The sequence below is a fragment of the Scyliorhinus torazame genome, chromosome 19 (assembly GCF_047496885.1).
Source record: "Scyliorhinus torazame isolate Kashiwa2021f chromosome 19, sScyTor2.1, whole genome shotgun sequence".
Lineage (NCBI taxonomy): Eukaryota > Metazoa > Chordata > Chondrichthyes > Carcharhiniformes > Scyliorhinidae > Scyliorhinus > Scyliorhinus torazame.
The window spans coordinates 113,752,233-113,776,374 of record NC_092725.1 but is presented as its reverse complement, the minus strand read 5'-3'; the positions used below and the strand labels follow the sequence as shown (position 1 = coordinate 113,776,374).

The 24,142-nt window shown below is 43.4% G+C and overlaps 1 protein-coding gene across 1 annotated transcript in view; it reads right to left on the bottom strand.

Annotated features, from left to right (window-relative positions):
* LOC140396435 (sodium-coupled neutral amino acid symporter 1-like) overlaps positions 1 to 24,142 on the bottom strand; it is a 75,813-nt gene that overhangs the window by 38,750 nt on the left and 12,921 nt on the right. Inside the window, exons 2-4 of the mRNA XM_072485062.1 lie at positions 8,363 to 8,535; positions 2,803 to 2,878; positions 2,135 to 2,250 (exon numbers count right to left, since the gene is read on the bottom strand). Coding sequence (XP_072341163.1) covers positions 2,135 to 2,250; positions 2,803 to 2,878; positions 8,363 to 8,448 — 278 coding nt within the window. The 5' untranslated portion in view covers positions 8,449 to 8,535. The remainder of the gene's footprint in view (positions 1 to 2,134; positions 2,251 to 2,802; positions 2,879 to 8,362; positions 8,536 to 24,142) is intronic.

Sequence of the window (24,142 nt, the reverse complement as noted above, 5' to 3'; positions counted from 1 at the left end):
TTATTTTGTTTTACCAAGATTGCTGATGTTCTCACATACAGGCTGTGGTAAAATTCAGCAAAATTGATCCCCATAAGTATTTCGATTCGCCTTCACACTGGTTCAAAGTGAGCTGGACACAATTTATTACAAGAAAAAAACCTGCTACATTTTGTCTGTATACTTTGTGGGCGGCATTCTCCCCAAAAATGAGGGTTAGATTCTCTGTTTGCAAGAGACCAAGTCCTCCCGCTTGAATTAAATAGCTTCTGTACCTCTGGCTTGAATTAAATAGCTTTCTATACCTCTGGCGCTGGCGCTAGGATCGGCAATCAGAAGCAATTCACTCTCCCTTACCATGCAAATTTATGCACGGCGGAGAGCGCAGGGATTCCGTTCTGCATCCTGCTATTGGGCTTACATTCTGAGTGGGTGGCCTGAGACTGAGGTCTGGCAGCTGCCACCCTCCCCTCTCCTCTCCCCACAATGCAAACCCTGCACCCCCACCTCCACTGAAAAGTAGGGACATCCTCCCACCCCACAGGAATTGCCGAGTCACCAGCACAGTGTGAGGATGACCTGACCTCCCCACAGACCCTCATCAGACCATCAGAACCTCTTCCAGAGATGCCCCTCTCATATCAGGGACTCCCCCATCAATTACCCCAGTCTGGAAGCTAAAGAGACGTCCAGACAGAAACTGTGAAAAATCATTGCTTTTTCAGTGACCTGTTCCTTATACCTACTGCCTCAGACAGAGGTATAGAAAGCAGCAGCTGTTACTTCATAGAAAGCCAAAACCATAATGCTTTCAACCCCCTTAGGTTCTTCTACTCAAGAAGCAAAAAAGCATTTAGTGGGCTGCAACTGACAGGACAGGAGCTTTATTTTCATTTCCCTTCACGCTTGAATGCATCTCGAGTATCCTGCTTTGATCTCAAAGTGACAGTGCAGGCCACCCCTCCCCACATTGCTGGCATCTGGGCTTCAGTGCTCTCTCCACTCCCACCGGCATCAACCCCCTTGCCCGCACCTCCCCCAGGATCGCTGTTTTTGGGGCATAAGGCCCTCCCTTCAAGTCCCCCCTTCTCACCAGCAAAAACCTCCCCCAGTGCTTCCAACAGGCACAGGCCCTCCTTCATGTCCCCCTGTCATGGCCCCACCCAACCCTTGTTAGTGCTAAGGCACCAGGAGCCAACAAAATCTGTCGTGTAACTCTGACAAAGCATATTTAATTGTGCATTTCAATATGCGGATCTGATTCACGCCCAGTGAGGGCATGAATTGGATTGCGCCAGCTACAGCATGCCAGGAGCATTGTGCGCTGTTCAGCACCCATCATAAACCCGGTTTAAGGGCTCTCCTGCTATTCTCCTAGCATAGCGGGATGTGTGGTGGGTGCTACGCGGCCGGAGAATTTGCTCCCTATGTATCCACATCCAATACAGTTACCCATCATGAATATAAACAGAATTACTCCCTTACCATCACAGATTTTCTGTTTAAATGCAACAGAAAATGTTTGAACATGATTTTGAATGTGATGTGGATAATTCGCATAAAATCTGAAAAGGCAAAATGAATTGTTTTTTTTAAATTTTCCAATGAAGGGGCAATTTAGCGTGGCCAATCCACCTAACCTGCACATCTTTGGATTGTAGGGGTGAGTCCCAGGCAGACACGGGGAGAATGTGCAAACTCCACACGGACAGTGACCCGGGTCCTAGGCGGCTGTAGACAGCATTGCTAACCACTGCGCCATTTTGCCAGCCAAAATGAATTCTTAAAGATTCAGACAAGTTTGAAAATCATAACCATTGTACCAAAAATAATTGTGCTGATGACCGAAAGTTGTAAATCAAAAGAACCATGCAGTAATCTCTTTCCTGAACACCAGAGCAATGCTGTGAGGTGTTAGTTTGAACAGAATGGCGAGAATTTTCCAGCCGTTCTCACCAGCGGGATAGAAAAGGAAACCCCATTGAGATCAGTAGATCCCGCTGCCGGCCAATGGGGGACCATCTCTGCCGCTGCAAAACACACCGCGGAGGTACAAAGAAAATCCCACCAACATGTTTAAAGTTAAAGAAACTGCTCAGTCTAAGAAAAGGTAGGAACTATAACAATCATGTTAACTTTTACATTTGATACTTACACAAATAATGCAATCCCTGTATTGGCCATTGCATATGACAAGCCTAAGAGCCCAGTGCCAATGATGGCATTGCTCAGGTTGAATACAGACATATAAGCAGAGGTTGATCCAAGATACTAAAGAAAATGAAATAAAAACATTAATGTGACTTAATCAGACTAACAGGCGATTTGTTAAACAATATATGAACAGGCACAATGACATCCCAAGTGATCATCAGAATTTAAAATATTTGTATTTTATATAATGTATAAATTGTATATGTATTGTAAAAGCAACCTAAGCATTATAATTCAGGTGCATATTAGTTGGACAGCCTTGCTGAACAATGTTATTATTTGATTTGTATTAAGGATGTATCTATTTTCTGTGGCTTGATGCATAATTTATAAAAGACCTGCAATAACCTCAATTTTTATTTTATTTATTATGTCACTTAAAGACATAGAAAACGGTTCAGAAAACAAAAAAAGGCACAATAAGAACAATTTCAGTGTACAAACATACGAAATAGGAGCAGAAATAGGCCATTTGGCCTGTCACATAACCACTGTACAACCAATCCTTTTCCGAATATCCATGTCAAAACTGCCAAACTGTGCTGTCTCTTCTTTTGAAGATTGTAAATGTGTTTCACAGTCAGCTTCGCTAAACCACTGGCTACTTACATTCTCATTTTCCTTCCATCCATCATCAGTGCTCCAATGGCACTCTGTACTTTCCAAATCATTACCACCATATTTTCTAGAAGACAACAAAAAATATCACTTAAATCTTTTTGTAAATGTACTGGAATTAACCTTTGCTCTATTTCATATTCTCATTTTAATTATTGATTATATTATAATTTTCATGAGGCTTGTATTTTAGATTTCCATCAATAATTAGAAATAACATAATACAGCACTGAGCTTGGACAAATCCTTTATTTTTTCAGAAGCGAATTGATAATTTTGATATAACTTATACTAAACCCTACACCTTACTGGTGAATGCCATTATTATAATGTCTAACAAGAAGCTAAAAAGAAGTAATGTATATACTTGATAATGAGGTATATTTTCCAACCCACAAAAGATCTATTCGCTTGGCCTGTTTGTCTGTTGAAGACAAGTAACTTGAGAATTCTATTTCATAATTTAAAAAAATGATTCTAATAAAACAGATACGAAGTCAGCATCCATTTGGTGACCTTAACATTCCTGAGAGGAGGTGGCGTAGTGGCGACTGGTGATCTAGAAACCCAGGGTAATACTCTGGGGACCCGGGTTCGAATCCCATTATGGCAGATGATGGAAATTGAATCCACTAAATATCTGGAAGTAAAAGTCTAATGATGATCATAAAGCCATTGTCGATTGTTGTAAAAAAAAAACCCTAGCTGATTCTGAAATCTGCAGTCCTCACCTAATCTGGCCTATATGTTACTCCAGATCCACACCAATGTGGTTGCCTCTGAAATGGTCTAGCAAGCCACTCAGTTGTATCAAATCGCCCGGCATCGACCAAGGCACTGGAAACGACAAGGGCAAACCGAGCCCTGTCGACCCTGCAAAGTCCTCCTTACTAACATCTGGGGGCTTGTACCAAAATTGGGAGAGTTGTCTGACAGACTAGTCAAGCAACAGTCATTCTCACGGAATCAGACCTTGCAGATAAAGTCCCAGACACCACTATCGCAATCCCTAGGTATGACCTATCCCACCGGCATGACAGACCAAGCAGAGGTGGTGGTACAATGGTATACAGTCGGGAGGGAGTTGCCCTGGGAGTCCTCAATAGAAGTCTCCTGGCTTCAGGTCAAATCACGATCATCCACCGACAGTTGATGAATCAGTAGTCCTCCATGTTGAACAACACATGGAGGGAGCAAGGGCACAGAATATATTCTGGGTGGGGGACTTTAATGGCCATCACTAAGAGGGGCTCGGTAGCACTGAGTCACCAGGCCATAAAGGGCATAGCTGCTAAACTGTGTCTGCGATAGGTGGTGAGTGAACCAACAGGTGGGAAAAAACCACTAGACCTCATCCTCACCAACCTGCCTGTCACAGATGCATCTGTCCATGACAGTATCAGTAGGAGTGATCACCACACAGTACTCGGGGAGAAGAAGTCCCGTTTTCACATTGAGGATACACCCATCGTGTTGTGTGACAATACCATCATTCTATGTGGGATAGATGTGGATCAAATGTAGCAACTCAAGACTGGGCATTGATGAGGCTCTGTGGGCCATCAGCAGCAGCAGAATTGTACTCAGCCACAATCTGTAACCTCATGACCCGGCATATCTGCCACTCTGCCATTATCACCAAGCCAGGGGATCAACCCTGATTCAATGAAGAGTGCAGGAGCAGCAACATGTACACCAAAAAATTAGCTGTCAATCTGGTGAAGCTTCAACACAGGACTACTTGCATACTAAACAACATAAGCAGCAGGTGGTAGGCAGAGCTAAGCGATCCCACAAACAACGGACCAGATCAATTAAGCAACTCATTGGAGGAGGGAGGCTACGCAAATATCCCGATCCTCCATGATGGCGGTGCCGAGCAAAATCAAAGGCTGAAGCATTTGCAATAATCCTCAGGCAGAAGTGCCGAGTGGATGATCCATCTCGGTCTCCTCCAGATGTCCCCAGCATCAAAGATGCCAGTCTTCAACCAATTTAATTCACCCCACATGATATCAAGAAATGGCTGAAGGAACTGGTTCCTGCAAAGGCTATAGGCCCTGATTATATTCCGGCAATATTACTGAAGACGTGTGCTCCAGAACTTTCCGCTCCTAGCCAAGCTTTTCCAGTACAGCTAAAAGACTGGCATCTATCGGCAACGTGGAAAATTGCCCAGGTGTATCCTATACACAAAAGGCAGGACAAATCCAACCCAACCAATTACTGCCCTATCAGTCTACTCTCAAGCATCAGTAAAGTGGTGGAATGGGTCATCAACAGTACTATCAAGTAGCACTTAATTTGCAATAACCTGCTCACTGATGCTCAGTTTGGTTCCGCCAGGGTCACGCAGCTCGTGACTCATTACAGCCTTGGTTCAAACTTGGATAAAAGAGCTGGAACTCCAGAGATGAGGTGAGAGTGACTGTCCTTGACATTAAGGCAGCATTTGATCAAGTATGCCACCAAGGAGCCCTAGCAAATCTTGGTCAATGGGAATCAGGGGGAAACCTCTCTGCTGGTTGGAGTCATACCTAACACAAAGGAAGATGGTTGTGGTGGTTAGTGGTCAGTCGTCTAACCCCCGGGACATCAGTGCAGGTGTTCCTCAAGGTAGTGTGCTAAACCCAACCATCTTCAGCTGTTTCATCAAGACCTTCCTTCAAACATAGGATCAGGTGTGAGATTGTTTGCTGATGATTGCACAATGTTCAATTCGCAACTGGTCATACACCAAAGCAGTCCATGTGCAAATGCAGCAAGACGTAGACAATATCCAGACTTGGACTGACAAATGGTCAGTAACCTTCGCACGACACAAGTGCCAGGCCATAACCATCTCCGATAAGAAAGAATCAAACCATCACCCCTTGACATTTAACGGCATTAGATTAGTGAATCCGCCACTATCAACATCCTGGGGGGGGGTTGCCATTTACCAGAAACTAAACTGGACTAGCCATATACATACTGTGGCTACAAGAGCAGGTGAGAGGCTAGGAATCATGCAACGAGTATCTCACCTTCTGACTCTCCAAAGCCTGTCCACCACCTACAAGGCACATGTTAGGATTGCGATGGAATACTCCCCACTAGCCTGGATGTGTACAGCTCCAACAACACTCAAGAGGTTTGACACTATCCAGGACAAAACTGCCTGCTTGATTGGCATCCCTTCCACAACCCAATCACCCCCTCCACTACTGAGGCTCAGGAGCAGCAGTGTGTACCATCTACAACAATCACAGGAGAGGGAGAGGAGATGGCAATGCGCATATCAGGTGCAGACTTCAGCCAGTTCCCTTGTGCCATCACCATCTTTGTGAAAGTGGAAAATCCAACCTCGCATATGTAGGTCATTGTGAAGGGCAATAGTAACAAAATGCTTGTTTTACTCAGCACTGAATGCTCCCGAAAGATGCTAGTCCAGAATGCTGACACGCTTTTGGCATGTTTTTAATGTGGTATCAAAATTCAGGTAGAGCAGCGTCGGCTTTTCATTGGAGTCAGCTGTAAATTAATAACTGACCCTGGATCTCAACCTCAAAAGCAATTTTTCACCCACCACTTCTCTTTCAAAATCTGAAACTTCTCTCATTGCCAGTACTTTCATCTTTATACTGCTTTGTTCTGGTGTTGTTACTTCTTTGTAGGTTGTTAATCAGAGGCCCTGGAGCTAGGTATTGTGCTAACATTAGCACTGTTCTGTCCTTCCCAGGACTCTCCTTACAGCTCTCTTCAGCAGATTTAGCTGTGAGATTCTGTCCAGTAGGTACACTGCCTATTTTTGTCTCTGGCTGTCTCTTACTTGTAAGAGAACAATTGATCTCCATAGTCCTCTTGCTGTGCTTGCCAGCAGCTAGAAAATGGAAGAAGCTCTCCCCAATGATTTGGCGGCAAAAGCACGTCCATAGAGGGTGCTTGATGTCAAGTGCATGTGCAGCGCATGTGGCCTGCTCACTGCTGCCGCTTCTGGTGTTATGACACTCTAGGCTAGTGCACAATTGATTTCAGCCCCACTTAACCCTGAATCACAACACAAGTGAGTTAACCAATAATTCTTACAAAAATACCCTAAGTCTTTGGCCCTTGGCTGCCTAATAATTACAGTCACCAGGTTTGAAAATGTAGACACAATTACTTTTTGTTAATAACAAGAACTATGATGATATATGCGGCAAATACAACTGGTTAACTATTATCTAATTCCTAATTCCCCACTTTAACTTGCCCCCATCCTCTACACACAAATAAGACAGACAAAAACAAAGGGGGTAAAGAAAATCTTAAGTAAAAGGAAAAAAAAGAGCCTTTGTTTCAGATCGTAGTTCTTAGCACATTACCCTTGCCACTTTGCTTTCAGTTCGAAGTTTTTATTGTAGATTCATTCAGGTCTCTTGCAGTTTCAGAAATACAGCACACATAGTCTTTCTGGAGAGCAAGATAGAGAGGTCTTTGTGCTTTCAGGAGTCAAACCGAGCTCCTTAGGTCTCTGAAAATCATTCTTCTCAGGCAGGATGCAATAACCACTTGTTACCAGGCAGAATACAGCCCTTTTGGCCAATTCCTTGGCCACCAGCCAATCAATCAAACTGAGTCCCACCCCATCTCTCTCTCTCTGGTGCCAAAGATTCTGAAGCTCCCGTTCAAACAATTAGCAGAGTTTTCCCTCCTGCACCTTCTGAATTTCTCATTCTCGCTGCTGCTTGATTTTAAGATATGTGACAATTAATCATCAAAAATGATAACGGCAAAATAAAAGAAAGGGGAAATAAAGGGATAAACAGGAAAGGCCCTTACACTGGCCGGAAGACCGCACATAGCATAATTTCTTCTCATTTAAAAGACAGCAGCGGAGGCCATTTTCACTAAAAATGCTGGTAGTGGTCATTGGGCACTTGTCCCGCAATCGGGACCACCGTGGGAATGCCACAACCGATTGCTCCATGGCCCTCTCAAGACCCGCCTGCGACCCACAGCGGGTAGTGACCCGCACTTTGAAAAACCCTGATCTACAAGATGCATTGCAGGAACTCACCAAGACTCCTTAGGCAGCACCTTCCAAACCCACGATGACTACCATCTAGAATGATAAGAGAACAGATACATGGGAACACCACCTGGACGTTCCCCTCCAAGTCACTCACATCCTTACTTATATTGCTGAAATATATTGCCGTTCCTTCAAAGTTGCTGGGTCAAAAGCCTGGAACTCCCTCCCTAATGCACAGTGGATGTACCTACAGAACATGGACTGCAACGTTTCAAGAAGGCAGCTCACCACCACCTTCTCAAGGGCAATTAGGGATGGGAAACAAATGTTGGCCTTGCCAATGAAGCCCACATTCCATAAAAACTAATAAATAAAGTTTAGAGCTGCGCTATTTTGGATAACTGATACTTTTCTCCAAGAAAGTTAATTTGATACCTATAATGAATATCCAAAATCTTATTATACAAACTATGAATAGAACAAGTACCAACTATCTTATTATGTGAATACTTTTTTAATAATGCTACATACAAGATGTGACTTTTTACTGCATACCTTTTCAATCCACGCCCTGAAACTGTATTGTCTTTGTGTTCAGAGCCACCAGAGTTGATACTACTCTTAGATTCCAAATTATTCATTCCAACTCCTAGTGCTGCTTTTGGAAACTCGCAGATATTAGAGGTCTTTAAGAAAAGTGTTCAATCTGATCCCAACGTGACTCCACCCTGTTGAGACAAATACAGCTTTACTCATTGAAAGCAGAAATTAGAGAGAAGAACTATGCTGCTTGTTTCGTTAGAGCGAGATCAAACTTCTACAAAAATAAATTGTTTTGATCCATGCAATTGATGTGAATAACAAATATATAGAACATCAGTTAGCAAAGGTGATGCATAAAACATTTAAAGCATCTCAAATTTAACATTTCTACAGAATAATTCTGGTCTTGTTGGAATGTGAGGAGCAGATTCTTTGTAGAAGACTTTTGGTGGGAGAGAGCAGGGGACGAGATTGCAACACGTTACAACTGTGTAAACTTCCAAGTTGTTGGTCCTGTTTTGTAATTTTGCTGAATGATATGTCTTGAAGGAACTGCAAAGGAATCACCAAGTATACTGAGCATTGAGACGAATGATGAAAATGAAATGAAAATGATGTGCAACGAATGCATCAAAATCAACCTGTTTATTGCTTATTTTTAATGAGGGCAAAAGCAACTTCGGTAAAAATAAATAGTGAGGATTTAATCACTCAAGAGCAGGGACTACACTGTCTCAGCCATGTAAATACTATAGCTACATGAGCAGATCAAAGGCTGGGTATTCTCTGGTGAATTACGTATGTCCTATCTCCCCAAAGACTGTCCACCTTCTAAAGTTACAAGTCAGGCTTGCGATGGAAAACTCTCCAGCTTGGTAGAGTGCAGCTCCAACACTCAAGCAGCTTAACATTTCCCAAGATAAAGCAGCCCACTTGATTGACACCCCATGCACCACCGTAAACATTCACTCTTTCCACCATCAGTGCATCATGACCACAGTGTATACTCTAACACAATGCATTGTTGCAATTTGGCAATGCTTCCTCGACAGCATCTCCCAAACCTGCCTCAGATGCTTGGAACACCACTTCCATCTTCCCCTCTGACTTGCATACCATCATCACTTGGAAATATATCAGCTTTCTGTCATTGTCACTGGATAAAAATCTTGGAACGCAGTACCTAACACACAATTGGAGTATCTTCACCATATGGAATGCATGCTCAAGAGAAATTATTCACAGAATTGTTACGGCACAGAATGAGGCCATTTGGCCCATTGTGTCTACACCAGCTCTCCAAACGAGCATTATGGCTCTATTAAATGCACAATAAATGCTGGCTTTACCTACAAACCCACATCCTGTTGTTGAACGAAAAATAAACATTTGTATCCTGCTATATCCACAAATAAAACTTCAATAGAAGAAGGAATAATTCTAGATGGCTGGTGAACAGCATATTATTTCTGATCTTGAAAATGGGAGATACAACCACGAAAGGTACAGACCAACTCACTTAATGCCAGTGTTAGGAAAGATATGCGAGAAAGAAAAATCAGGCAATGAAACATTTCAAGATGGAGAATATGAAAAATAGCACAGGCTTCTAAAAAGCATGATCATGTTTATTCAACCATACTATATTATTTGAAAAAACAGAGCGTGGACATGGGAAAGGTGTGGTACACAAAGGCCTTTGATAAGGTGCCATAGAATAAAGTGGGAACAAAGATCCAGGGGCCAAGAAATGATTGACAGCTGACTATAAAACAGAAAAGAGAGGAATAGAACACAAAGGTAAAGTTAGATTCATGCAGAACCATTGTAATAGAGTCACACTTGGTCTACTTTCTGCTGGTCTGGACTTCATACATATGCTTTCAGCACTTTTCTGTGGTTTAACAGTGCACATCATCTCTCATACATGATGGATATCATTGGGCTTGAACTCAGATAAGATCTGTACTTACACTTGGCCATTTATGTTTGCACAGCTACTTTTTCTGTTTCCATTTTGACAAGTTTTAAATTTGGCGACAGAAACATGGGACAGTTCTTTTCATAGCACACTCTAGTTATTGCACAGTGAGACATGTCACCATGTTTTTCATCCGAAAAAATGCAAGGAATTTGTTTGGGACCTTCAAGCAGCTATTGGATAGGTACATGGATTACAGTAAAATGATAGTGTAGATTTATTTGTTCTCAAGGGCAGCATGGTAGCATTGTGGATAGCACAATGCTTCACAGCTCCAGGGTCCCAGGTTCGATTCCGGCTTGGGTCACTGTCTGTGCGGAGTCTGCACGTCCTCCCCGTGTCTGCGTGGGTTTTCTCCGGGTGCTCCGGTTTCCTCCCACAGTCCAAAGATGTGCGGGTTAGGTGAATTGGCCAATGATAAATTGCCCTTAATGTCCAAATTGCCCTTGGTGTTGGGTGGAAGTGTTGAGTTTGGGTAGGGTGCTCTTTCCAAGAGCCGGTGCAGACTCAAGGGGCCGAGTGGCCTCCTTCTGCACTGTAAATTCAATGATAATCTATGATTAATCTAGGACAAAGGTTCGGCACAACATCGTGGGCCGAAGGGCCTGTTCTGTGCTGTATTTTTCTATGTTCTATGTTTGCATTCTTTATGGACTTTTCAAATCATGTTTCTACCGTTAATGCTTTATGAGTCATATTTCTGCATTTCTTGGCTCCGCTACCACATTTAGCTTCTAACCTTCCAAGAAATATGTGGCTTCCGTATTCCTCCTGCCAAAATGGGTGTATTAATATCTACACGAACAAGCAATTTAAGATAATCTGTCAAGCTCACAATGTGCTCATTCATGCTTGTTAGCAACGACCTGTTACCTGCAAACAAAAGGAATATGTTCAAATCTTGCATCTTTTTTAAAATTTTAAAACACAGAGCCTATAGTTCTCCCTCACTTTTTCCACGGCAATGTGGAGAATGCTAGCAGGTTCAACTTGCTAACCAATCAGCACTCCCTTTTATCCTGTGATATAAATTGTTGTAATCATTTGTAATTTGGCATTCTTGTGTTGTCCTAATGAGTGCAAGACAAAAAGCTTTGGTTATATATCTCTCTTCTCAGCAACATTCACACTTCAGTTTATTAAAATTTAAATATGGATACAAATGGACAGCTTTCCTCCATAGGTCAGCGCACACTAACATAGTCCAAAATGTATTTCTATTTGCAGCATTAGTATATCACAACCACGACATATTTCATTGATGGTATACAGAAAATTCTGGCCTCTAAACCATTAAGCATCAATGAATATTGCAGTTACACACATTTTCTCAGCTATGTATAGAGTGTGGAAGATAACACACTCACCGTAGGCTGTAAAACATTGGCATGGCAACCTGTACATCCGCAGCCAAAGCAAAGCGTTGCCATGGTGCAAATATCCCATGCTATCCCTTTACTTAAGTGTTAACTGATTGCATTTAGCCTGCTATTTAGACGAATGTATCTCAATTGAAGCATATTCATCTTCGAGATTCAAATATATCTGCAATAATGACACTTATTTTAATCTGTTGCATATTTCAATTTTGATTACCAAACCAAACCATAATTTATGTTAAACTTTAATAAAAGATACAGAATTGTTATCACCAATGAACATAAGCATTATGAAGCTGCAGGGAGAGGACATTTAGACCCAAAACTATAGCTGGGGTTTTCCAGCCTCCCTGACGGTGTGTTTTCGGACGGCGGAGGTGGTTTGCTAATGGCCGCCGGTGAGATCTTCTCGTCCTGCCAAAGTCTGCGCCATTTTGTATGGCTCATCCGTCCTGCCATCGGAGGTTCAGAAGACCCCGGCGGCAGGAAAGGATGGAAAATCCCACCCTATATGTGAGACATTAGATGGGAAGGAGGGCTGATGTAAACAAAATTAAAATTAAACTGGAAATGCGGAGTGAATTTGTAGAGATGTCAACATTGCGGTATGAACAGATGTGCTGGAAATGTACTCTGTTTAATGATGCGCCTGGATAATAAATTTGTACTAACTATTATTTAGTGGTAATTGGATATAATTAAAATGTTTCCATTCAAATCTTGTCCATAGTACTGACAATATAATACCTCAACAGTAATGTATCGATGTGACAAAATAAATGGCCAGCTCAAATAAGCGATATATGCTGTTAGCCATGTTAATTGACTCAAGAATTCAACTGAATAAAGAGGCCAAGCAACCAAATGACAATTCCATGAATTAAACAGTTAATGGCACAATTATTGCTAAACCAAATTACCAATTTAATTTAGCAATCCAGAATCAGCAAGTGCCTCAAGATGAGCACATCAATTTGCTCCAATATCTGCCTGCACAAAGAAACCCCAGCTTCCCCTCGCAGAAATCTCTTAGGACTTGTTTGGGAAATGTCACACGTACGTTGGGTGGTAGGAATTTCAGCCACTACGAGCAAATGTGTAAGAAAATAAGCATTTTAGAAGTTTTCACCTCCGCCCTGCTGACAACACATGTCATATGACAACCAGCTCGCAAAGAAGTTAGGAGTTATTGCTCCTATTGCCAAGTTCAATGTGTGAGAAAGTCAGACAACTGCATGACGTGAGTTATCGTTTTCACTCTCCTCCTGCAGAACTGCAACATCCAGGCTGTAAAGTGACCATCCGCATCAGTAACAAGTGGGTAGAAAATTTGTAAAGAATAATTGAGTTGTGTACAGCAGAATAAAAAATATAAAAAGGAAAATGATGATATAGTTTTCGGCATTTTATACAATTTAAAGCAGTTACTAAAAACTGAGTTAGCAGGAGTCTGATCTTTGCAGTTGCTCTGTATATTTCCTCATGGAAGTAAATATTGTAAATAATGCAGCTCAGTAATTTCTGTGATTTTCAGACCATGGACTGGATTCTCCGATTTTGAGGCTATGTCCCCACGCCGTTGTGGGAACGGTGGCGTTTTACGCCTGAAAAATTGGCGTAAAACGGCCACCAATCCTCCATTTGGCTGGGGGCTAGCATGCAGGCAGAGTAGAGCACCCGGCTCTAGCTGCCAATATGGCCTGGAGAATTGTCAGGTTCGTGGCCACTCATGCGCACGATGGCAGCCTGCAGCGGCCACACCGTGCTACATGGCGGTGGACACTCGTGGACCCGGCTCCCTCTTTGGCCGGCTCACGCACCCCAGACCACCCTTCCACAGTGCCCTCAGCCCCCTGCCCGCCGATCGACCCTCCCCCGACTGAGCTGGACTGAGCCGAGTCCCCGACGGATGAGACCATGAGAGACCACGCCGTCGGGAACCCAGCCGGTCGGGGGCAGAGCAATGCGAAAGTGGTGCAACCCCCAATTTGGTCGGGAACTGTGATTCTTCGGCCGATCACCGAACGCGATTTCGGCTGCGACCGGAGAATCCAGCCCCTAATGTTTGCTCATTGGTCAACAGCTTGAGGTAGCACACATGGGAAAGAGTTGAGCATCCAGTCCATGTCACAAATGGTATTCTTATACCATCAGTTAGGTATTGAGTCTGTGCAGCCCCTCCCACCAATGCAAGACACTCATTGGAGCAACTTTTCAGACTGGAGGATGATAGATAGTGGTGTTCTCCATTTTAGTAGAAGGGATAAGGAGAGGCAGCATATATTTAATGGTAAAGTTCTAAAGATGTGCAGGGACAGAGGGACCTGGCGCTGGGTGTTCATGTGCACAGATTTTCAACAGTGCCATGACAAATTGAGGGAGTTGTTAGCCAAGAATATGGGATCTGGGCTTCATAAATAAAGATATTGGGCTGGATTTTCATGGAGTTGAGGAGCCTCAGTGGAAGGGTGAAAATGGCGGTCCTTCCAGGTTTTCTTATCCCATTCCTGGGGTTTTTGATTCTTAGCACAGCTATTTAAGGATGTGGGCTGGTTTGGATTCACATCATCCGCGAACTTACTGATCTATCTTCCTCTATTCATGTCTAAATCATTTATATAAACCACAAACAGCAAGCGCCCCCAACACTGATCCCCGCAGGACCCTAATATACACAGGCTTCCAGTCAGAAAAACACCCCTCAACCTGCCACTCAGCCAATTCTGGACCCAATTTGCCAAATTTTGTTGGATCCTATGGGCTCTTATCTTCATTATCAGTCTCCCATGTGGGATCTCATCAAAAGCCCTACTGAAGTCCAAGTAGACTACATCAAATGCATTGCTCTCATCTACACACCTGGTCACCTCTTCGAAAAATTCAATCATGTTGGTCAGACATGGCCTGCCCTTAACTACAGAGGAATGTAAATTTATTGCCAGTGTCACTGCTATTTCTGCCCTTGCCTCACTTAACAGCCTGGGATGCATTTCATCTGGCCCTGTATATTTGTCTACTCTTAAGCATGCCAGACCACTCAGGGGGCAGCATGGTGACACAGTGATTAGCACTGCTGCCTCACAGCACCAGGGACCCAGGTTCAATTCCGGCCTTGGGTGACTGTCTGTGTGGAGTTTGCACTTTCTCCCCATGTCTGTGTGGGTTTTCTCTGGGGGCTCCTATTTCCTCCCACAGTCCAAAGATGTGCAAGTAAGGTGAATTGGCCATGAGAAATTGCCCCTTAGTGTCTGAAGGTTATGTGGGGTTATGGGGATATGGTGTGGGAGTGAGCCTGGGTAGACTGCTCTTTCAGAGGGTCAGTGCAGACTCGATGGGCTGACTGGCCTCCTTCTGCTCTGTAAGTATTCTATGAGAACCTCTTCTCTCCCTATGTTAAGCTCTTTAATCTATCAGAGTTCTTCTCCCTGATTTCTATACCTACACCTTCCCTCTCATGAGTGAATACCGACACAAAGTATTCATTTAGCACCCTACCTTCATCATCCTACTCCACAAATTACCACTGTGGTATAATGGGCCCTACTCTTTCCCTAGTTATCCTTTTACCTTTATGTACTTGTACTGGTGGCGCAGTGGGTTAACACTGCAGCCTCACGGCGCCGAGGTCGCAGGTTCGATCCCGGCTCAGAGTCAGTGTCCGTGTGGAGTTTGCCCATTCTCCCCGTGGTTGCGTGGGTTTCATCCCACAACCCAAATATATGCAGCGTTGGTGAATTGACCACGATAAATTGCCCCTTAATTGGAAAAAATGTCCAATTTATTAAAAAAGGGCAGCACGGTAGCATTGGGGATAGCACAATTGCTTCACAGCTCCAGGGTCCCAGGTTCGATTCCGGCTTGGGTCACTGTCTGTGCGGAGTCTGCACATCCTCCCCGTGTGTGCGTGGGTTTCCTCCGGGTGCTCCGGTTTCCTCCCACAGTCCAAAGATGTGCAGGTTAGGTGGATTGGCCATGACAAATTGCCTTTTGTGTCCAAAATTGCCTTTAGTGTTGGGTTATGGGGAAAGGGTGGAGGTGTTGACCTTGGGTAGGGTGCTCTTTCCAAGAGCCGGTGCAGACTCGATGGGCCGAATGGCCTCCTTCTGCACTGTAAATTCTATTCTATGATAAAACAACTTTGGATTTTCCTTTATTTTACCTGCCAGTATTCTTTCATGTCCCCTTTTTGCTCTCCTAATTTCCTCCGTAAATTTCCATTTGCACATTCTATACACCTCTAGGGCTTCTGCTGTTTTGTGCCATTGATATCTGCCATAAGCCTCCCTTTTTCTCCTTACACTGCTGTATATCCCTCAATTTCCAGGGTTCGTTGGACCCACCCTTTTTCTCGATTGGAACATGTTGGCCCTGTACCCTTCCTATTTCCTTCTTGAATGTGTCTTTCTACCACTAATTTACCTTAAAGCATCTTCTCCCAGTCAACTCTAGCTCAATCATATCTGATCTTATTAAAATCGGTCTTCCCCCAATTTAGAATTTTGATCTCAGGCCCACCCTTGTCCTTTTCTGTAACAATATTGAATCTAACGGAGTTATGATTACTGTCTGTAAAATGCTCCCCCACTGAAACTTCAACCACTTGCCCAGCGTTGTTACCTAAAATTTAGTTCAGGAACACCTTCTCTCTTGTGGGACGGACCTTTTACGTACTGGCGTAAAAGAATTCCTGGATGCATTTTACGAATTCCGCACCCTCTAAACCTTTTACACTTTGACTAGCCCAGTTAACGTTGGGAAAGTTGAAATCCCTCATTATTACTACTCTATTACTTTAACACTTCTCTGAAATTTGCCTAAATATCTGCTCTTCTATTTCTCTTGGACTGTTAGGGGGCCTATAGAACACTCCCAGCAATGCGATTGTTCCTTTTTTTGTTTTAAAGTTCTACCCATATGACTTCAGTTGAAGAGCCTTCTAAGATGTCATTCCTCTTTACTGCTGTAATTTATTCTCTATTCGAAAAAATTGCAACACCCCTTCCTCTTTTACCTCCTTGCTTATCTCGCCTGAAGATCCTGTATCCTGAAATATTGAGCTGCCAATCCTGCCACTCTCTCAACCATGTCTCAGTGACAGCAATGATATCATACTCCCATATTTTAATTTGTACCCTCAATTTATCTGTCTTGTTCGTCAGACTTCTTGCATTAAAATAAATACCATCTAATCTTGCCAAGCTCCCTTGTGACTTAACTGGTCTAGACATTCTATGCCTTTCTGACTCACTTGATGTCTCTTCTAATTTTGGCTGTGCATCTATCCCTGCTGAACCTTTTCTCAGGATCCCAGCCCCCTGCCAAGTTAGTATAAAGTCTCCCCAACAGCACTAGCAAACCTCCCTGCAAGAATACTGGTCCCATTTCGGTTCAAGTGCAAACCATCGGCCTTGTACAGGTCCCATCGTCCCCCAAAACGGTCCTAATGTCCCGGAAATCTGAAACCCTACCTCCTGCACCATTTCTCCAGCCACTTATTCATCTGGACTAACTTCCTATTTCTGTAGTCACTAGCACTTGGCACCGGAGGTAATCCAGAGATAACTATTGTCATGTGAGAGTACCTTTAAGGCATGGATGTTTAAGCAATGTACCTTTAAGAAAACGGTGATGTCAGAGAGTGGGTGGAGCTGAGCTCAGGTCAGCCATTTTGCAGGTTTTTAGTTTGAGTTTAAAAAGCAGGGTGTGTGTGTTTGTGTGTTTCCAGAGAGCTGCAAGTTCTGAAAAGAGTTGGGTGTGTGTCTGTGTTTTGCAGTGAGCTCTGCCATGAAAGACTATCTCTGGATCATTTGGGTGATTTAAACTTATAATAGTGAAGCCTTTAACCTGATGTGATTTTGTTTAAAGGTGTTAAGTCTCTTGAAAGTTTGAAGGAACATTTTAAGGAGTTATTTACTGTTGCAATATTTTCTGAGTTATAAGACCATAAGACCTAGGAGCGGAAGTAAGGCCATTCGGCCCATCGAGTCCACTCCACCATTCAATCATGGCTGATTTCAACTCCATTTACCCACTCTCTCTCCATAGCCCTTAATTCCTCGAGAAATCAAGAATTTATCAACTTCTGTCTTAAAGACACTCAACGTCCCTGCCTCCACCGCCCTCTGTGGCAATGAATTCCACAGACCCACCACTCTCTGGCTGAAGAAATTTCTCCTCATCTCTGTTCTAAAGTGACTCCCTTTTATTCTAAGGCTGTGCCCCCGGGTCCTAGTCTCCCCTGCTAATGGAAACAACTTCCCTACATCCACCCTATCTAAGCCATTCATTATCTTGTAAGTTTCTATTAGATCTCCCCTCAACCTCCTAAACTCCAATGAATATAATCCCAGGATCCTCAGACGTTCATCATATGTTAGGCCTACCATTCCTGGGATCATCCGTGTGAATCTCCGCTGGACCCGCTCCAGTGCCAGTATGTCCTTCCTGAGGTGTGGGGCCCAAAATTGCTCACAGTATTCTAAATGGGGCCTAACTAATTCTTTATAAAGCTTCAGAAGTACATCCCTGCTTTTATATTCCAAGCCTCTTGAGATGAATGACAACATTGCATTTGCTTTCTTAATTACGGACTCAACCTGCAAGTTTACCTTTAGAGAATCCTGGACTAGGACTCCCAAGTCCCTTTGCACTTCAGCATTATGAATTTTGTCACCGTTTAGAAAATAGTCCATGCCTCTATTCTTTTTTCCAAAGTGCAAGACCTCGCACTTGCCCACGTTGAATTTCATCAGCCATTTCTTGGACCACTCTCCTAAACTGTCTAAATCTTTCTGCAGCCTCCCCACCTCCTCCATACTACCTGCCCCTCCACCTATCTTTGTATCATCGGCAAACTTAGCCAGAATGCCCCCAGTCCTGTCATCTAGATCGTTAATATATAAAGAGAACAGCTGTGGCCCCAACACTGAACCCTGCGGGACACCACTCGTCACCAGTTGCCATTCCGAAAAAGAACCTTTTATCCCAACTCTCTGCCTTCTGCCTGACAGCCAATCGTCAATCCATGTTAGTACCTTGCCTCGAATACCATGGGCCCTTATTTTACTTAGCAGTCTCCCGTGAGGCACCTTATCAAAGGCCTTTTGGAAGTCAAGATAGATAACATCCATTGGCTCTCCTTGGTCTAACCTATTTGTTATCTCTTCAAAGAACTCTAACAGGTTTGTCAGGCACGACCTCCCCTTACTAAATCCATGCTGACTTGTCCTAATCCGACCCTGCACTTCCAAGAATTTAGAAATCTCATCCTTAATAATGGATTCTAGAATCTTGCCAACAACCGAGGTTAGGCTAATTGGCCTATAATTTTCCATCTTTTTCCTTGTTCCCTTCTTGAACAGGGGGGTTACAACAGCAATTTTCCAATCCTCTGGGACTTTCCCTGACTCCAGTGACTTTTGAAAGATCATAACTAAAGCCTCCACTATTTCTTCAGCTATCTCCTTTAGAACTCTAGGATGTAGCCCATCTGGGCCCAGAGATTTATCAATTTTTAGACCTCTTAGTTTCTCTAGCACTTTCTCCTTTGTAATGGCTACCATATTCAACTCTGCCCTCTGACTCTCCAAAATTGTTGGGATATTACTCATGTCTTCTACTGTGAAGACTGACGCAAAGTACTTATTTAGTTCCTCAGCTATTTCCTTGTCTCCCATCACTAGATTACCAGCGTCATTTTGGAGCGGCCCAATGTCAACTTTTGCCTCCCGTTTGTTTTTAATGTATTTAAAGAAACTTTTACTATCATTCCTAATGTTACTGGCTAGCCTACCTCCATATTTAATCCTCTCTTTCCTTATTTCTCTCTTTGTTATCCTCTGTTTGTTTTTGTAGCCTTCCCAATCTTCTGACTTCCCACTACTCTGCCACATTATAGGCTTTCTCTTTTGCTTTGATGCATTCCCTAACTTCCTTTGTCAGCCATGGCTGCCTAATCCCCCCTCTGATAACCTTTCTTTTCTTTGGGATGAACCTCTGTACTGTGTCCTCAATTACTCCCAGAAACTCCTGCCATTGCTGTTCTACTGTCTTTCCCACTAGGCTCTGCTCCCAGTCGATTTTCGTCAGTTCCTCCCTCATGCCCCTGTAGTTACCTTTATTTAACTGTAACACCTTTACATCTGATTCTACCTTCTTTCTTTCAAATTGGAGATTAAATTCTACCATATTATGATCACTGCCTCCTAAGTGTTCCCTTACTTTAAGATCTTTAATCAAGTCTGGCTCATTACATAACACTAAGTCCAGAATGGCCTGTTCCCTCGTGGGCTCCATCACAAGCTGTTCCAAAAAGCCCTCCTGTAAACATTCAATGAATTCCCTTTCCTTGGGTCCACTGGCAGCATTATTTACCCAGTCCACCTGCATATTGAAGTCCCCCATGATCACTGTGACCTTGCCTTTCTGACACGCACTTTCTATTTCGTGGTGCAATTTGTGCCCCCGGTCCTGACCACTGTTAGGAGGCCTGTACATAACTCCCATTATGGTTTTTTTTGCCTTTGTGGATCCTCAACTCTACCCACACATACTTCACATCACCTGACCCCATGTCGTTTAGTGCTATTGATTTAATTTCATTCCTAATTAACAAGGCAACCCCGCCCCCTCTCTGTCTTTTCGATAGGTTGTGAATCCCTGGATGTTTAAATGCCAGTCCTGAAACCCCTGCAACCATGTCTCTGTGATGCCTACCACATCATACATGCCAGTCACAATCTGGGCCACAAGCTCATCTACCTTGTTCCGTGCACTGCGCGCATTTAAATATAGCACCTTTAATTCTCTATTGACCGTCCCTTTTTGTTTTCTTAGTGTGGTGGACCTTGGTTTACTGAGCCTTTCCATACACTGTGTCATATTTTGTGGGATGGGGACTATCGTAACCTCTCCTGAGTTTTGTCTTTTCGTGCTTTTTTGTATTCCTAAGCAGCTACGCTTCCCACTGATTACTTCACCTCTTGGTTCCCTGACTTTCCCTTCCCCCCCCAATCTTTAGTTTAAAGTCCTATTGACCACCCTATTTACTCTTTTCGCCAGAACACTGGTCCCAGCTCGGTTCAGGTGGAGACCATCCCAACGGTATAGGTCCCCCCTGTTCCAAAACTGATGCCAGTATCCCATGAAAAGGAACCCCTCTTTCCCACACCACTCTTTCAGCCACGTGTTAACTTCCCTTATTCTTGCCTCCCTATGCCAATTTGCACGTGGCTCGGGCAGTAATCCGGAGATTATGACCCTTGAGGACTTGTTTTTTAATTTGAATCCTAGCTCTTTATAATCTCTAAACAGGTCCTCTTTCCTAGACTTGCCTATGTTGTTGGTACCGACATGGACCACAACAACTGGATCCTCCTCCTCCCTCTCCAGTATCCTTTCAAGCCGGTCAGAGATGTCCCGCACCCTAGCACCGGGCAGGCAACATACCATGCGGGACTCTTTATCCTGCTCACAAAGAATACTATCTATCCCCCTGATAATAGAATCCCCTACAACTACAACTTGCCTATTTACTCCCTCCCCTTGAATGGCCTGCTGAACCATGGTACCTTGGTCAGCTGACTCATCCTTCCTGCAGCCCTGTTCGCCATCCACACAGGGAGCAAGTGCCTCATACCTGTTGGACAGGGTCAAGGGCTGAGGCTCCTGAGTTCCTGACTGCTGGTTCCCTTTACCTGCCTGACTTGCAGTCACACCCTGCTATCCCTGGCCACTGGCAGGATTTAAACTACTTACTCTGACAGGTGTGACTGCCTCCTGAAACACAGTGTCCAGGTAAGTCTCCCCCTCCCGGATGTGCCTCAGTGTTTGAAGCTCAGACTCCAGCTCATCAACTCTGAGCCGGAGCTCTTCGAGCAGCCAACATTTACTGCCGATGTGGTCGCTGCAGCTCGCAATGGGATCTGCCAGCTCCCACATCAAGCAGCTCAAGCACATCACCTGACCAGCCATCACTAAGTAATTAATTAGTTTAATTTAAGTTTACGAGTTTAGCTGTGTTTTTTTTAAATTTGGGGCAGATTTGCTATCAACCAATTAGATCACAGCTTCCCTCTGACGTCACTTTTGGGGAAAAAACTGGAAAACAGGAAGTTACCGTTAGGTTTTTATACTCAGAGACAGCTCCTCCTCCTCCGAACGGCTCCCGAAATTAGGCCTGAAGAAAGAGAGAGAACAAAACAGTCGGGAAAAAGCACCTTCTCCCACTCTTCACCGAATTACCTCACTGCACTTAGAAGAAACAAATGAAGATTAGTGGATACGTCTGAGTTAGTTGAATCTTGAGCAGCTCATTAGGTAGCATGAAATTCAGGGCTCAAAAATCCACTCAAACCTTTATCTTTACCAGGTGCATAAATTGAATAACACATCCTAAGACTTACAGAGAAAGTAAGAGGCTGAGCTCAGTGCTTGCTAACCTGTTCTCGCAACTGTCTTCGAATACACTTGGCTATCCACAAGGGAACTGGCTATTCTCCTTCAGGAATTATAGAGATTAAATGAGCTTTCATCCCTCAGAACTGACCTTGCTGTTGAGGTCCTCAATAGAACTAGCGTTTTAAGCCCCAACTCCATATGTTTGTTGTTGTAAGAATTAAGCGGAGGAGCTGAAAAAGACTGTTCACCCTGTCCAATCTGCTGCCTCAAGGACCCACAATGACCACTTTTAATATCCTTCCCATTCCAGCCCAATATCCTGTCTATTTATTTTGCTGAATCAAAAATTGTTCCAGCTCTCATTTAATGTTTCAGTGAGAACCAGTGGGCATTAAGTAGCAGTCAATTAATTAGGTGAAGGATTCGAAAGAGATCATTTTCTTTTGTTAATGTTTACTTGTTCAGTTCATAATCATGTTACCTGGTTTGTCCATTCACAACTGCCGATTAAAATTACCCCAAATAATGTCACTTGGAGGGGCCAGTTGCATCGTGGGCATGTCACTAGGCTAGTGACCCAGACCAATGTTTTGGCGATGAGGGTTCAAATCCCAACATGGCAGCTGATGGAATTTACATTCAATTAATTAAGTCATGAATGTGGTTGACTATTAACATCCCTCTGAATTAGCCCAGCAAGTCATTCAGTTCAAGGGTAATTAGGAACGAACAACAAACGCTGGCTTTGCCAGAAACTCCCACATCCCATGAAATAATACATTTTTAAAAACTGTGGTCTGTTGCAGGTACTTTACTGACTCTTAACCTAGATTTGTACGTAACATTTGACCACATTTGGTGTTTTACCATTACTCCATATATTACTGTAAGTCGGAGGTGTTGGTGCCTCCAGCATTATTTCTTTGTTTTTAGCTTCTTGTGGGTTTTTTTCCCCCTTTAGCTTGGGTTGACACTTCATCTTAAGTGTATAAGGTGTTTTTTTAAAAACAGAGGCAGCTATGATATCAGATTTTAAAAATCTGCTAACTTTTGCTTGCGTATTATAACAGACCGCCATAGGGGAGGTTTCCTCAGTTTTCAACATTTTGTGTACCTTTAAGAAATGATGGTTAAGTTACGATTTCTCCTGCTCCATCCTCCCAAATGCAGAAAGGCAGTTGACAATTACATTTAGGAGCTGTCCCTATAGTGTAAAGATTAAACTTATTGGGGTATTTTTTTGTCTTCACCACATGTTAATCTAGGAGAGTGAATCACTAATTCATAATTGAAACCAGTAAAATTTTCATGAACTTGAAATCAATATATGATAGATAAACCATGTGCTCCACAAAGTCACCCCATTATTTCCTACTCGAAGGCTATTATGTTGCACTTTAAAGACTGGTTCTTGTTTTTCACCTTTATGCAAATATGATCCGTAAGTTCCTGGGGTTGGTCATTATCTATTGCCGATCGCAAGATTGGACCGGAATATTGTAGTTGGGCGTCTGTTGCAGTATGAACAAGGCAGTATGAACATGCTTGTGCTTGTATATAATAGTAATTGCAAATTTTCCCTATTGGGCTGGTACTTTGACCGTTTAGTGAAGAAAGTTAATTGATTTGTGTAACAGAATTGGGTAAACATATTGGAGGTATTTTAACCTCAAACAATGGGATGGAAAGTCAGAATCCTGACCACAACTCATCTCTAACCTGCTCACTTCTGGTTTTAATGGAGACAGGAAGGTAATCAGGCAACCAACCCACACCAAGGATGTGGGGTTGTACTTTATTTATTGAATATATATATATTGTTTTTATTCGTTTACGGGATGTGGGCACCACTGGTTAGGCCAGCATTTATTGCCTATCCCTAGTTGCCCATCAGAAAATGGTAGTGAGTTGCCTTCTTGAACCGCTGCAATCCTTCAGGTGTAGGTACACCCACTGTGCTGTTAGGGAGGGAGTCCCAGGATTTTGCCCCAGCGACAGCAGAGGAATGATATATTTCCAAGTGGTGAGTGACTC